Source organism: Sorex fumeus, unplaced genomic scaffold (assembly GCF_029834395.1).
Source record: "Sorex fumeus unplaced genomic scaffold, SorFum_2.1 ptg000098l, whole genome shotgun sequence".
NCBI classification, from domain to species: Eukaryota; Metazoa; Chordata; class Mammalia; order Eulipotyphla; family Soricidae; genus Sorex; species Sorex fumeus.
In genome coordinates, this window is record NW_026606155.1 from 35,271,217 (window position 1) to 35,287,524 (window position 16,308).

The following is a 16,308-nucleotide window of genomic DNA, read 5'->3' on the forward strand; positions in this document are numbered from 1 at the left end:
TGTTGTTCCCAACGTTCTCCCTTCTGAAATCCAACACGCCATTTCATTGGTAAATAAACAAATAGCACCTGGCCCAGACAAGGTCAGATCTGAACACCTGAAGAACCTGCCATCAGTACTCATCAATACACTGGCTCAGCTCTTCACGAATGCAAGGTTCCAACCCAATGGAAAACCAGCAGGAATGTACTACTGTACAAGAAGGGAGACATCCATGACATTGGCAACGATCGCCCCACTGCCTATTATCTGTCATCTACAAGCTGTTCACTCAAGTCATCCTGAATAGGATTGCCAGAACACTAGATGAAGGACAACCACACGAGCAAGCCGTGTTCCGCAAAGGATTCAGCATGATCGACCATATCCACATGATAACCAAGCTCATTGAGGTTTCTCGGGAGTTCAAGATGCCGCTGTCTAACGTTCATTGATTTAAAGAAGGCCTTTGATTCTGTTGAGACGAAAACAGTCATTGAAGCCCTAGTCAATCAGGGTGTTCATACTCAGCACATCAGGATCCTCTGTGAGATGTATTATGGATTCACTACCAGGATCTCACCATTCTACAAAGAAGTGATCATCGATGTCAAGAGGGAGGTTCAGAAGGGTGATACCATTTCACCAAAACTCTTCAGTGCCACCCTTGAGAATGTCATGCGACAACTGGAATAGGAAGGAATGGGAGTAAAGATAAGACGGTTGGCAACTACACCACCTCCGCTTTGCTGATGACATTGTTCTAATAACACCAAACATTAGCCAAGCAGCACAAATGCTGGTCAACTTCGACCATGAGTTGGACTACAGCTGAATTAGCTGACTAATGACCTGGCACCTGAGTTGCACAGGAGGAAGAGGGCAGCTTGGAACGCCTTCAAGAGCGTGGAAGAAATAGCTAAGAGGACGAAGAACCTCCGGCTTCGGGCACATCTCTTCGATCCCACTGTTCTTCCTGCATTAACATTCGCCTCAGAGACCTGGGCCCTACAAAAACAGGATGAGAACATTATTTGGGTCTCCCAAAGAGGAATGGAAAGAGCTATGCTTGAAGTATCACGTTTCACTCAAATGAGAGAAAGAATCTGGAGTTCCAACCTCCATTGATGGTCAAGAATCAGGGACGCTGTCTCGTTTGCCAGACGTCGAAAATCGGATGGGCTGGACACATAATGAGATTTGGAGATGACCGCTGGACTAGAGCCATTACTGACTGGATTCCACGGGAAATCAAAAGACCGCGTGGCCACCCACCTACCAGATGGTCAGACTTCATCAAGACCCTGAACGATCGGTTTGAGGCTCTTCGTGTTCCTAGAATGAGCAGATGCCATTAGGCTACACTAGAACACGACAGGGATGAATGTAGACGTTACTAGCGCCCACTCGAGCAAATCGATGATTAACGGGAAGTCAAGTGATCGAGTGATCCAGGCCCCAGATACTCATTAAGATGGAATATCTTCTTACTGACTTTCAAGATTTTGGGGGATATCACTACATTAGGATTAAGAGTTTGGACTTCTAAGGTCTGGAGGATAGTTTACCAGGATGAGCACTTGCTTTGGATGTAGGAGGCCCAACTTTGATCCCAGGTACTGGATGGTTCTGTAAGAACCTCCAGGAGAGATACTGAGCACAGATCTCAGAGCTCAAAGATCCCCTGAGCAGCACCAGGAGTGTCCCACCTAAAAAATTGAACTTTCAAAAGTAGTTTGCTGCATTCAACTAATTCTGGGACTACATTTTTGTTTGTTTTGGGCCACACCCAGATGTAATCAGGGCTTACTCCTGGCTCTGTGCTCAGGGATCACTCCTAGTGTGCTCAGAGAACCATATAAGGTTACAGGGAGGGATTGAACCTGGGTTGACTGTGTGCAAGACAAGTGTTCTGCCTCTGTACTATCTCTCTGGACCTCTTTTAAAGCATTATGCTTCAAAATCCTCTTCTTAAAACTGAAGTAATAATAGATATTTTATAGGATTATTTTGAAGAATAAGTTAATAATGATGAAAATATCTTGAATAGAGCCTGATAGTACATCCCTAGTAGAAATTGTTCACTGTATGACTGTCATCCTGTTGTTCATCGATTTCCTCGAGCAGGCTCCAGTAATGTCTCCTTTGTCCTAGCCCTGAGATTTTAGAAAGTGCCACATTCAAGGCTCTTTTAGGGTCAGGGGAATGAGACCCATCATTGTTACTGGGTTTTGGCATATCAAATATGCCATGGGGAGTTTGCCAGACTCTGCCTTGCGGGCAGGATACTCTCGGTAGCCTGCCCGCAAGAAATTGTTCTTATTCCACAATTATTTTTTTATTTCTGTCTTTATTTTTTAAATGTAGACAAAAGCTACAACTGTTGATACAGTTATAGAATTGAAAAAGATTAGATAACAATATAAAAATTGATGTTTAAAAATCATTTTTATGTGAATTTAGTGTTGTATCTGGCCACAGGATTGTTAACTCCATGCTTAAGGATTTGCTAAATTGTTTGTTGCATGTTGAGTCTTCTGTTATTTTTGTTTATTAAGTTTGGACAGCTTCTTTGTTACTTTCCCATCTACTTTGGAGTGCTCCTACTGGAATTTATGTATTTAGGAATTTGGAGGTGTCTGTGGGAGGTGGGTCTGGCTGCTGGGGCTTCTGTAAGTACAGTGGAGTGGGGTGGGGGGAGGCTACTTGTGCCCACTCTGAGAAGACCTCAGAATTCTCAGCCTGAATACCTGGGTATATGAAATTTTTTGCAGTTGGTGTCTCTGCTGAGTATTAGTGAAACAGTGGGCTTGCAGCAGTGGTGTGTGAGTGTGGCTCCTGAGACTTTGGCAGAGCAGGGACTTGGCCTGTCCTGCTCACTTAGGGCACCTCTAGAGTTTTCAGCTTGGGGTGGCACTGGTGTATCCATAAATTTTAGCTTCTTGTCTTGCATCTCCTCCGAGTTTAGTCATGAATCAGTAGAGCAGGACTGGTAGGTGAGTAAACATGGCAGTGCTATGGGAGGTTCAAAATTGGTATTTCTATTGTATTTAGCATTATTCTCTCAAAAATCATCCTCTTCATGAATTAATTACTAACTTATCCCTTTTCCTACTGTGATAATTTTTGTTTTTACAACGTTGCTTATGATGTTTCTAAGACTGTAGTATTTAATGGATTTTAAAACATTTTTAATGATCTTTATTTCTCTAACAGAAATAGAAATACAGTAACTGAAGGTCATACAAAAAAGGACTCTCCTGGATTTTCATTCCTTGCAACGTATACTTCTAGATCTCCTGGATTGAATTTATTTGATTCTGCTATATTTGATTCAGAAATGCCATCAGATCAGGTAACATGAGAACCTAGTGTTTTGTTTTGTTTCATTTTGAGGTGGGGGTACTGACACACACCTTTTGTTGCTCAGGGCTTACTCCAGTGCTCAAGGATCAGTCCTGACCATATGGAGTACTGGGGATCTAATCCTGGCTGCCTGGGCTGCTACAAGTCAAGTGCTCTAGCCACTATGTTATCTCTTTGGCTCCAGAACCCAGTTTTTGTTTGTTTGTGTGTGTTTTTTTCATTTTTTATAATTTTATTTATTGAATCACTGGGTGCTTTAACGATAGCACAGCGGTAGGGCGTTCGCCTTACAAGCGGCCAACATGGCCGACCCGAGTTCGATTCCTCCGCCCCTCTCGGAGAGCCCGGCAAGCTACCGAGAGTATTTGATATGCCAGACACAGTAACAACAAAGTCTCCAATGGAGACGTTACTGGGCCCGCTCGAGCAAATCGACGATCAACGGGAGGGCCTTTACCTTTACCTTTTACCTTATTGAATCACTGTGAGAGCAGTTGCAAAGCTTTCGGGTTTAAGTCTTGGTCATACAATGAAACACCTGTACCTTCACCAGTTCCCATTCACCACACCCAAAAACCCCAGTGTTCCCCCATCCTACACCTTCCCCCTACCCGTGGGGCAGATGATTTCCACATTACTCTCTCTCTCTACTTTGATTACATTCAATATTTTGACACCAGACCCACCATATTATTTGGGATTTTACCCCAACACTCAGATCTGCCGAAAAGGCAACAGTAGACAACTTGTTTTCTATTGCTGGTTAAGAATAACATATGATGTTGCATGGCTGCAGTAGTGGCCATGCGATTTTGAAATTCCGAAATTTTGACAATTAAATTTGGAGGGATTTCTGCCAAAACCTGCTGCGTTCTGAGAGTTGTTCCAGAGTCTCTGGGATCATGGCCATTAAGCAGCTTAATCAGGACCCAGAGAGGCCGTTTGTGGCCAGCAACTTGGGGTCTTTTTGGGATGGGGAGGAAAGGGCTGGCTCCACCCTCATCCCATGAGGCCACGTGTGTTTCTTCACTGAGAACCCAAACCTGACTGTCCAGTGGCCTCTGGAGGATGGCGGCTACCGGGCCGCCAGGGGGAACAGGCCAAGGCATGAAACCTATTCCCACCTTGGGTGGCCCAGAGCTGATAACTTACTGCAGGGCCCAGACGCATTTCTGCCAAAAGTCGCTGGGTTCTGAGATTTGTTTCTGAGTCTCTGGGATCACGACCATTAAGCGGCTTGATCAGGAGCCAGAGAGGCCATTCGTGGGTGGTGACTTGGGGTCTTGTTGGGGCAGGGAGGAAAGGGCTGGTTCCAACCCCATCCCATTAGGTCCCGCGTGTCTTGTCACTGAGGGTCCAAACCTGACTGTCCAATGGTCTCTGGGGAATGGCGGCCACTGAGCCACCAAGGGGGAGCAGGTGGAGGGACAGCACCCTTTCCCCCCTGGGGTGGCCCGATGACAGTAACCTATTGCGTGATTCAGACACATTTCTGCCAAAAGCTGCTGAGTGCCGAGATTTGTTTCTGAATCTCTGGAATCATGTCCATTAAGTGGATTGATCAGGAGTCAGAGAAGCCATTTGTGGGCGGTGACTCAGGGTCTTGTTGGAACAAGGAGGAAAGGGCCAGCTCTATCCCTGTCCCGTGAGATCCCAGGTGTCTTCATCACTGTGGGCCCAAACCTGACTGTCTAGTGGCCTCTGGCAGATGGCGGCCACCGAGCCACCAAGGGGGAGCAAGTGAAGGAACAGCACCCTTTCCCCCCTGGGGTGGCCTGGTGACAGTAACCTACAGCGCAGTCCAGACGTGTTTCTGCCAAAAGCCGCTGGGTTCTGAGATTTGTTTCTGAGTCTCTGGGATCATGGCCATCAAGCAGCTTGATCAGGAGCCAGAGAGGCCATTTGTGGCCAGCGACTCAGGGTATTGTTGGGATGGGGAGGAAAGGGCCAGCACCACCCCCATCCCATGAGGTCCTGAGTGTCTCGTCACTGCGGACCCAAACCTGACCGTCCAGTGATCTCTGGAGGATGGTGGCCACCGGGCCGCCAGGGGGAACATGCCAAGGGACAAAACCTATTCCCACCTGGGTTGCCCAGCACTGGTAACCTACTGCAGGGACCAGACGCATTTCTACCAAAAGCTGCTGGGTTCCGATTTTTGTTTCTGAGTCTCTGGGATCATGGCCATTAAGCGGCTTGGTCAGGAGCAGAGAGGCTGTTTGTGGGCGGCGACTCGGGGTCTCATTGGGATGGGGACGAAAGGGCCGGCTCCACCCCCATCCTGTGAGGCCCCACGTGTCTCATCACTGCGGACCCAAACCTGACTGGCCAGTGACCTCTGGAGGATGATGGCCACCTGGCCGCTACGGGGGACAGGCCAAGGCACAAAACCTATTCCCACCTGGGTTGGCATGGTGACGGTAGCCTTGCAGGGACCGGATGCATTTCTGCCAAAAGCCGCTGGGTTTTGAGATTTGTTTCTGAGTCTCTGGGATCAAGGCCATTAAGCAGTTCTATCAGGAACCAGAGAGGCTTTGCCTACAATTATATAGCTGAGTCTGAGGTGGTTTGTGGGTGTGTCTCCCACATACCTTAATTTTGGCTGTTTACTTTCTTGGTAAACTTTGCCCCAATTTTTTTGGGTCTGGCCAAAGGCACAGCAGCAACTTTGGGGTGTCTGGAAGTCTGAAGTCACCATCAGGCTGCTGATGCACTCGTCTCACAGGTACAGATTGACCTGCTGGCGGCACCATACCCCCTGTTTGTTTGTTTATGGGGCCACACTTGGACATGCACAGGGGTTTACTCTTGGCTCTGCAATCAGGAATTTCTCTGGTGGTGCTCAGGGACAATAATGGGGTGCTGGTGATCCAGTCTTGTTTGGCTGCATCCAAGGCAAACACCCTACCACTGTAATATTAGTTCTTGAGTACTCTGTCTTGGAACAGAGAAAAACTGAGGCAGTTTTTAAAGTTGTAACTGAGATAATATAATAATGTTAATTTTTTTGTATGTAAAATTATTACACTTACATTACCACTAAAGTGCCAAAGACCCTTCACCACCGACCTCATAAAACAGAGGCAATTAAAAATATTTTTAGTATCATATAACAGTGTTTCCCATTATCTTTTTGTTTTTAAGATTCCCCAAATTGATAAAAAAAGGCATCTCAGTACAGGGATAATTTTAATGACAGTTAAAGGAAGTCTAAGAATTAATTGGCTTTACAGTTCATGTGCTTAACTTGTAAACAAATTTCATATATCATCACTCATACATATGCTCCAGGTTTGAGGTTGACATTTTTATTTGCACGTGTGTACAGAGAGAACAACATTTTCATTGGTTATTTTAAAAGATGTAAAAATTTTCCAATAGTGTTCTAATGTTAAGTAATCAAAATCATGAAAAAGTGCTATCTCTGTGCTTAGTAATTGAAACTAAAATTAAAACATTTTATTTCATCAGTAGACAAATCGTAGTGTAGTCTCTAAAGCTAGATTACTTGAGTGTGTCTAGGATGTGGGATTTAGATATGAAACTTGATGTTTCTTATTTGTAAAATACAAGTAGTTTTTAACTTAGTTTGTGAATATTGGTCACGGTCATGGTCCTCCCGTTGTTCATCGATTTGCTCGAGCGGGCCCAGTAACGTCTCCATCAATGAGACTTGTTGTTACTGTGTTTGGCATATCGAATATGTCACGGGTAGCTTGCCAGGCTCTGCCATGCGAGCGAGATACTCTTGGTAGCTTGCCAGGCTCTCCAAGTGTGGCGGAGGAATCGAACTCGGGTCGGCCATGTTGGCCGCTTGTAAAGCAAACGACCTACCACTGTGCTATTGCTCTGTGAATATTGATTGAGTTTATATACATAAAAAGATGAAATTTATTTTTTTGGTGTAAAATGACAAAATTTATAAATTTTTGAAGAAAATGGACCATTTACTTAAAGTAGGGATGTGGATTATCATAGATCCTATAGGTAACAATAGGAGAACTTTATGGAATAGAGGACTTATAATGGAGAACATCACTTTTTTCCATATTTAAACAGCCTACAAAACTTAAAGAATTTAAATAGAGTGAAAATGGTACAGTGATTGCTGTGTAAGTGGTACAAACTAGAAAGTATTCGAAAGAAATAATTTAGATGATCAAGATGTGAACACATGAATTTTGGTGGTGGATGTAGTTAAGTTTATACAAATAGGTGTGAAGCTGAACCCTGCAAATTCAGTAGTATTATAAACCAACGATGAATTGATAGTGAAAAATGTGGCTTATTATAAAAAGATAAAATTATAGGATAGATAATTAAATGTAATTAATTGGATGAATAAGAAAATATAAAAATAACAGAACTATATGCTCATTATATACTAATGAAAATTAAATATGCATCAAAATTTGAAATATCAACCATAAAATACTCTAGAAGAAGTACATACCAAATATTTAGAGAAAGAAGAATTACCTGGGCAAAAAAACTAGAGGAGTTGGCTGGAGAGATAGTACAGCAGGTAGGCCACTTTCGTTGGATGTGACTGACCTGGTTTCAATCCCTGGCTCCCCATGTGGTCCTTTGAGCTCTACCAATAGTGATCCCAAGCACAGATATAAGAGCAAACCCTAAGCACAGCAAGGTGTGCCCCCCCAAACAAAAGTCTGGTATATATTGCTATTAATATTTCATTTACTGCCAGAACCAAATGAGTAGGCCTTTTTGGTTTTGATTTTGGAGCCACACCTGGTGATGCACAGGGCTTACTCCTGGCTTGTGCTTCGGTGTCATTTTGATGGTGCTTGAGGGACCATACGGTGTGCTGTGGCTCTAACCCAGGTCAGTAGTGTGCAAGGCAAGTGCCCTACCTGCTGTACTATCTCTGAAGATCTTTCAGTAGATCTTGATAGATTTTGAATATAGATATGTTTTAATGTAATGTTTTATATAAAAATTGCTGTTTGTGTGTTATAAGTCTACTTATTAGATGAAGTAAAATTTAGATTTAGCTATGTTTTATATACTATTCTCTAGATTCTTTGAGTAACATTTAAAGAAAATTATTTTTTCAGTTTGATGAACATTCTGCAGTAAATATAAATCCCCTCTCATCACAACAAGAAATTGGTAAGTGATTATTAAAATTTGCTAAATGTAAAATCATTTTAACTTTTCTTTCCCATTTGTTGTTTTATTTTTGGTGGGGGGAGGGCAGGAGATTAACCCCAGAACTTCATACATGCAAGGCATATTTTCTACTACTGAGTCACATTCCCAGAATGGCATTTGCATTTCATTTTACTTTTTAGGCTATAATTTATTTTTTAAAAATTACTTCTCTGTGTTACTCACTGATTTGATTTATTTAGTTTTGGAGTTTTTGGGTGACACCTGCCTATGAACAGGGCTTACTCCTGGCTCTGTGATAAGGCATCAGTCTTGGCAGGACTCAGGAGACTATGGGATGTCAAGGATCAAATCCAGATCGGCTACAGGCAAGGCAGATACCCTGTCCACTACACTATCACACCAGCCACACTGATTTTATTTTTAACTGCTTTTCTCAATGCTCTAGCAAAACTTGATTTCTCCAGTATTACTAATAAATTCCTAGTTATCAAAGGTTAGGGGTAATTTGTATTTATTATCATGCTATCTCCAAGCATTTGACATAGATCATTCTCATCTTTTTTTTTCTGGAGTTTTTTTTATTTCTTCCTATCTTTAATTTTATTTTCTTTCTTTATTTTTTTGGTTTTTGTCCTTTGCTCAGGGGTCATTCCTGGGGGATCAGGGGGGCATATGGGGTGCTGGGGATCAAACTTGGGTCAATCACATGCAAGCCAAGCATCCTACCTGCTGTACTATCACTCTGGCCTTTCTAGTGTTTACTTCTCACTGGCTTTTATATTTTCTTTAATCTCTTTATTCTTCAAAACTTTATATATGTGTACATAGATGTTTCATATCAGTGTCTGTTTAGGTTCTCCGATAGAACAGTGTACAAGAAGTTTTCATGGGTTTATATTCTAGTGGAAGAGAGTTAAATGGACATAGGATCATGTAATATAAGGAAGTAGTGCTCTGAACAACTGTTAACATAAATTTGAAATGGCAATCAAATTCACACATTCTACTTTCAATCCAATATTAGATTTAGTTAAATTTGTACAAAGATACAAAGTTGGATATATCAGAATATACAATATCTTTATCTCACTAAAAAGTCTACTAGCTAGCCAAGTAATAATATGCTTTATTTTGTTACTTCACCCACATGGCATATGTTGGACTACCATGAACAATTCCTGACTCATATTGCCAATCTTTTTTTGTATGTTTGTATTTTGGGGAGAAGCACATTGGGCAATTTTCAGGGGTTAATCCAGACTTTGCATTCAAGAATTACTCCTTGTAGTGCTCAGTGGACCATGTGGGATGCTGGGGATCAAACTCGGGTTGGTCACATGCAAGGCATATGCTATACCCTCTGTACTATCACTCAGTCACCTCCCCCACCAATCTTACAATACAATTCTAATCACAATATACACGCCTGTATTCTAACATAGTTTTTTAAATTCAGATACTATCTTACAACTGACATTTACAAAGTTATAAATTTGTCTCATTTTAGTCTTTTTTTTTAAGAAAACAGTTTTATGAGAATTCAGACTCATTGTTTAGGTAATAGGATTACAGTAGTTAATGTTGATGGCTATGACATAAACACTGAGAAGTCAGATTCTTAAGTCATTTTTCCAGGGGGCTGAGACTTGATGACTTAATGTTACTAACTGATGTTAATAAGTACTAAAGAAAAGTAAAGCGTAATAAGAGAAATTAATAGGAATTACATGGACTAGAAAGGCTGCCTCATTAAGGGAAAGGCATCATTAAAAAGCAGCATTTGAGCAGATACCTGAAGGAAGTATCGGTATAAATTACTGAGATACAAATGTTCTAAGCAGAGTGCCCAGATCTTGATATGGAAACATGATCAGCATGTTCATGGTCACTGTCACTGTCACTGTCCTCCCATTTTTCATCTATTTGCTCAAGCGGGCACCAGTAACATCTCCATTGTGAGACTTGTTGTCACTGTTTTTGGCATATCGAATACACCACGAAGAGCTTGTAAGTTCTGCTGTGTGGGCGGGATACACTTGGTAGCTTGCCGGGCTCTCCGAGAGGTGCGGAGAAATCGAATCCGGGTTGGCTGCATGCAAGGCAAACACCCTACCTGCTGCGCTGTCTCTCCAGCCCATGTCCATGGTGTGGAGTAACTGGTTGAAGATTAAACTGTGGAAGGGATGTGAGTGAGAAAGAGAGAGAGTACAGAGAGAGACAGACAGACAGACAGACAGAGAGACAGAGACAGGGAGACAGAGAGAGAGAGAAAGGAAGTGAGATGCTTAATGGTAAGGATTTTTTCCCCCAAGGAAAGTAAAAAGCTATTGTAAAAATTGACTAGGAAGCTGTTAAAATAATGCCTGTTTGGGTAAGTTTTATGGAGATAGAATTGTAAGAACTTTTTATGAAATAATGAAGGATTAAAACAAATAAGAATTATTGTCAATATTTTTATCCAAATAACAAAATGGATTGCCATTTATTGACATAAGGAAGGTTATAGAACTTGGAGATGCTATAGTGGGACAATATTTCCAACTCATTGTCATTAATTCTCTTTGAATAACTTACTATTTCTCAGTACTTCTGAGAAACTGAGTTAATTTGTTATTCACATTCTTTGGATTTGATTTTCGGGCCACCCCTGGTTTGCTCAGGGCTTACTTCTGACTGCCAGGAATCACTACTGGCAGGGCTGGGATTACCATGTGTAGTGCCAGGGATTGAATCCTGGTAGCTGCATGCAAGCCAAGCGTTGGTAAGGCACTGTACTATATATCTCTCTGGCCTTGATTTTGTTCTTACCCTGTTTGTTTGTCTGTCTCTCTGTTACTATCTCCACTGGGAGTGCTTTTACCATCTTTCTACCTTGTGTACTAGATTTTCACATGCTTGAGTTAAGAATTCTTGAGAATAGGATTGAGTTTTAATCTCTTTACTTTCCATAGTACCAACATCAGTGCTTTGCGCAGAAGAGGAATGCAGTTACTCATTTGTGGAATATAAAATAACATAGTATGAGACTGACACCCAAGGACAGTAGACACAAGGGCCATGAATATTTCCCCGTAGTTGAAAGCCTGCCTCATAAGCTGGGGGAGAAGGCAGCTGGAATAGAGAAGAGATCACTAAGACAGTGATGGTTGGAGGAATCATTCGGGATGGGAAATGTATGCTGAAAGTAGATAAAGGATCAAACGTGATAACCTCTCTGTATTTGTATTACAAACCATAATGCCCAAAAGTAGAGAGAGAGTAGAGGGAGGGTTGGAAAGGGGGGGGTATACTGGGGACATTGGTGGTGGAGAATGTGCACTGATGGAGGGATGGTTGTTTGATCATTGTATGACTGAAACTCAAACGTGAAAGCTTTTTAACTCTTATCTCATGGTGATTCAATAATAAAAAAGGAATACAGTTAAATATCTGCTTAATAGACAAGGAATCAGAGTCACCCTTATTTATTAAATGCAGTAGAATTCAATAGGTTATGCGGATTATTTAATACAAATGTCATGATGTTATAATATTTATTTTCCCCAGGAAATTTATTTGGAAAACCAGAAGGAGAAGATTCCTTTACATTCCCTTTTCCAACAGACTCTTCAACTCATACATTTGAAACTGGAAAAGATTATTTTAGTTTTCCCTTTTCATTTGAACAGAATCAAAGCACAATGCCTTCTACTGTAAAAGGTTTTTCATCACAGAATACTTCCTCACAAAATACAACACAGTTTTCTTTTTTTTGAACTAATTACCTTGAATTATTTTCTGCTCTGTAGTCATGTAGGACTTAAATTTACATTATTACTTAAAATATCAAGACTGCATTTTTGTTGATTAACGCTATAATGGGTTGCCATAGTTACATTATTTGATTGTATTTATTAAATATAGAAAGTAAAGCCATATATTCTAATTTTGTTTTTATTGTGGCATTAACTATCATATTTTTGCTTCGTATTTTGCAAGTCATATTCCGGAGGGAATTTTACTAAATATAGTATTATGCTTTTTCTGTTAATTTTTGTTCATACATATTAAGCTTCTTCTCCCCAGATTCTGAGTTTCATCCTGGTAATATATTTGTTTGTTTTTGTTTTTGCGAAATTCTGGTAATATTTTAAGAACAAGAAACACATCAGGCTATGAGATCTTTTAGTAATAATTTCACATTACTTTCATTGTTGCACTATACAGAATGGTACATAATAATTTGTTATTTGTAATCAATAAAATTTGTTATTTTAATACAAAAAGGATAAAATTGTAATACAGTTAATGTAAGATTAAATGTGAAGGAGAATTTCTGAAAATTGTATTGTACTAAGGATGACACTATTAATATTTTTTGTTTAAACCTTTTTTGAGAATATTTAAAATTTTGTTTCCTATCTTCAGAAGTCACTCTTATATTTCATATGCAGTATTTTCTTATCAATTATTTATCTTAAATGGAGAGTTAAATTTTGATAAAATTATATAAACATTGCTCAAAAATCTTTGTATGTTTAAAATTAATTATAAGTATTTTATTCTGCCTTTTCCTTTCTTCAGGAGCTTTTTCCTCTCTCTTGAGAATCCCACACACTCTCTTGTATGTGTTTTCCTTTCTTCATATTAATAAAATATCTTTATCTCACTAAAAAATTAATTGTATTGTTATGATTGACTCCATATTTTGTTTGTAGCTAATTACAAATATTGAACTTCACTTATTATCACCCTTTCTGACCCAAATTGGATCAAGTTGATGACAACATTTATGTGTGACTCCTTTGGCACCAATGGGAAGTCTACAATATGTGGAAAATTCTTGCTTTTGTCCCACACCTAAATTCAGAGTGACTTTTCTTTTTTTTTTTCTGCTAAGCCATTTCGTACCAACTTTCAAATCTGCTGTCTTCTCCGGAAAATTTATTTGTAAATAATAATTCTTTTTATACCCGGTATTTAAGTTGCATATATTTCAGTATCCCCATATTTTAATTTAATTTAGTTTTTGTGACCACACTCAGCCATGATCAGGGCTTACTCCTGGTAGTGCTGGGGGACCATAAGTAGTGCTGGGGATTGAACCCACATAGCTCACTTGCAAAGCAAGTATCCTACCTGCTATACTATCTCTCCAGCCCCCAATCACGTTTTCTGGTGAGAGTTTGTCTTCTTTTTTGGAGATGGAGAGGCTGTTCCTGTGATGCTTAGACTGTAATACTTGACTAGATGATACCACGCCTGACAGGTGTGTGGGCAGTGATACCATGCTACTTTGTAGGACCTTATTAGGGGATATACAGTGATGGGATTGATTGGACTTGGGGCCTAAACAAAAAAAGGCACATGCTACACTCCTTTGAGTTCTCTCCCTAGTCTTCTATTTAGGGTGCCCAAAACATAATTAAAATAAGTCATCTTAAAGACTTTTTGCAAGTCAAAAGAACAATCTGCTTGTTTGGTAAGAATAGATAATAAAGAAATTTGGGACTATATTAAATTTAACTTGCTCAAGGATGAAAAGTTTAAGAGCTAAATTTTTTTGCTCTACTATGATGCTACATCAGGTCAAGCATGGCTTCTTGGGTGATATTTGGGGGCTTCAAAGGCTATGCCTGGAAATGTGCTGGGGACCAGGTAGTGCTAGGGATTAAACTCAGGTCTTGCACCATACTAGGCAAGTGCTCTACCACTTGAACTGCCTCTCTAGCTGGGATATTTGTTTTTATATTAAAATTTTACTGACCTATAATTAAATTAGTGGGTAGTTTTGGTCTTATAAAGACAAATTATATATGTGAAAAGACAAAAATTTTTTAATTGGTTTACTAAGAGGCTCAAAATTTGTGTTAGCCTTGAGTGACTCAGTGACATTTTGCTTTTTTTGTGGTGAGACCTTCTAAACAGTGCTTAGGAAGTCCCAGCAATACTCAGCCAACCAGGCTAGAGGTTTGCTTAGAAGAGCTGAGGGTGCAGTGTTACTTGAGCCGAGTGGTGTAAGGGACTAGCAAGGGCCACCCTGGTGGTGCTCAGGAGGCAATGTGGTGTTGGGAATCAAACCCTGGTTGGCACATCCCTCTGACTGTCTGTCTTCTGGTTCCACATTTTACTTTAAATAGAGTTCAACACTGGGACACACACACAGTTTCAGAATTTTGAATTCACATTTGTGAGAAGCAAATGTATTGATATAAATGTATTGGTTTCCTGTGACTGCTGTATCAAATTGCCACAGAGTTGGCAAGTTGAAAGAAAAGAAATTGATTTTCTTACAAGTTCTGGAGGCCAGAAATTCATGATTGGTTCTCAGATGAACTCACGCTATTTGCAGTCTCTTAAAAAAGTGAGCACTGACCTTCCTGCAACATTGCTGCGTCCTCCCCCCTCCCCCCCCCCCCCCCCCACACACACACAGCCTTCCGAACACCATGGTGGCCTACTGGCAGCAGGCTGGCCTCAGCTACAGCCACTATGCCTAGATCTGCACCAAAGCAGTGAGGGACGTGCTGAAGATGGAGTTAAAGCCAATTGGCAGCTCAGATAGAGAAGGCAGCACCAAATAAAGGGTGTTGGGAGGATCCTCCCAGGATGGGAGAAGCATGCTGAAAGTAGACCTATTAGACTGAACATGATTGCCACTCAATGCCTCTTTTGCAAACCACAGCACCCAAAAAGGGAGAGAGAACAAAAGGGAATGCCCTGCCACAGAGGCAGGGTGGGATGGGGGGATGGAGGGTGGGAGGGATACTGGGATCCGTGGTGGTGGGAAATGGGTACTGGTGGAGGGACGGGTGTAAAATCTTATCACGCCGAAGGTTGTATGTTCACGGGCTCACTGACCGGCACTGTTTCACCGCCTGCATTCGGTGCTCTTGAGCCACTGTGTGTGGCCTGGATCAGAACGGCTGTCGGCCAAGGGCAGACGGAAGAAAAAGCGGGGGCCAGGCCGGTCTATATCAATAGCAGTTTATTCCAATCCTCTTCACTCCTGTCTTTCTCTGCCTCCTTCTCTCCTGGGCCCCAGTCTTGGAAGCTCTCTCCTTCTGGCTCTGACTCTGGATCTCTGGAGCCCGAGCTCTCTCACTTCTCACCCCTTTTCCGAGCTTATGTCTTAGTTTATATAGCAGTCACATAAGGCAGTGACATAAAGGTGGGTTGAATACTGACGAATCAACAAAGAGAGGTAAGACCACTCCTCCAGGAGATTAACTCAAGGATAAAATCTCATCTACAGAGATTACTTCAGATTACTAGGAGATCCACCCAAGGGTGGGATCCCAACAAGGGTGTGTTCTTCCTTCAGTTAGTAATCTACTTAAATAGTTGTAATAAATCTACTTCTAATATTTCTAGCAATGTCATTCTGTATGAGCACAGTAAGAGATATAAATTTAGTTTGGTTCTTCCTGAGAACATCTCACTATACATTTCGCAGTCCTCAGGCCAGGTTAATCTTCCTAGCTCCAGCAGGGTCCTAGTCTCGTCGTTACTTACTTTTGGATCATGACAGCATTTGTCCATGATCATGCCCTCAACTTATAGTTGAGTATCGTGGCTCTTTGGCCTGGCCCATTTCGATGCCAGGGTAGCTCACTGCTTGCCCTGGGTCCATTCAGTCCCTCGTCGGGACCCTGCTTTTGGGGTGCTAGGAACTAAGGGCAACTGAGTCAAGAAATCAGATGCCCAGGAGTAAATATTATTCGGAGTCAATCAACTCCCAAGTTACAAAGCATAATATTAACTGTCTTCCTGTATCCACACAGAAAGGACATTGCTTACAATACAAGTTCAGTGTTCTTAGATGGGTGTGACCTGACAAACCTAAGC

At 41.3% G+C, this 16,308-nt stretch overlaps 1 protein-coding gene across 1 annotated transcript in view; it reads left to right on the top strand.

The window, feature by feature from the left end:
- The window catches only part of CUNH14orf39 (chromosome unknown C14orf39 homolog), a 58,081-nt gene extending 45,845 nt beyond the window's left edge, over positions 1-12,236 (top strand). The window contains exons 15-17 of the mRNA XM_056134195.1: positions 3,189-3,334; positions 8,424-8,478; positions 12,028-12,236. Coding sequence (XP_055990170.1) covers positions 3,189-3,334; positions 8,424-8,478; positions 12,028-12,236 — 410 coding nt within the window. The remainder of the gene's footprint in view (positions 1-3,188; positions 3,335-8,423; positions 8,479-12,027) is intronic.
- The last annotated feature ends 4,072 nt before the right edge of the window (positions 12,237-16,308 follow it).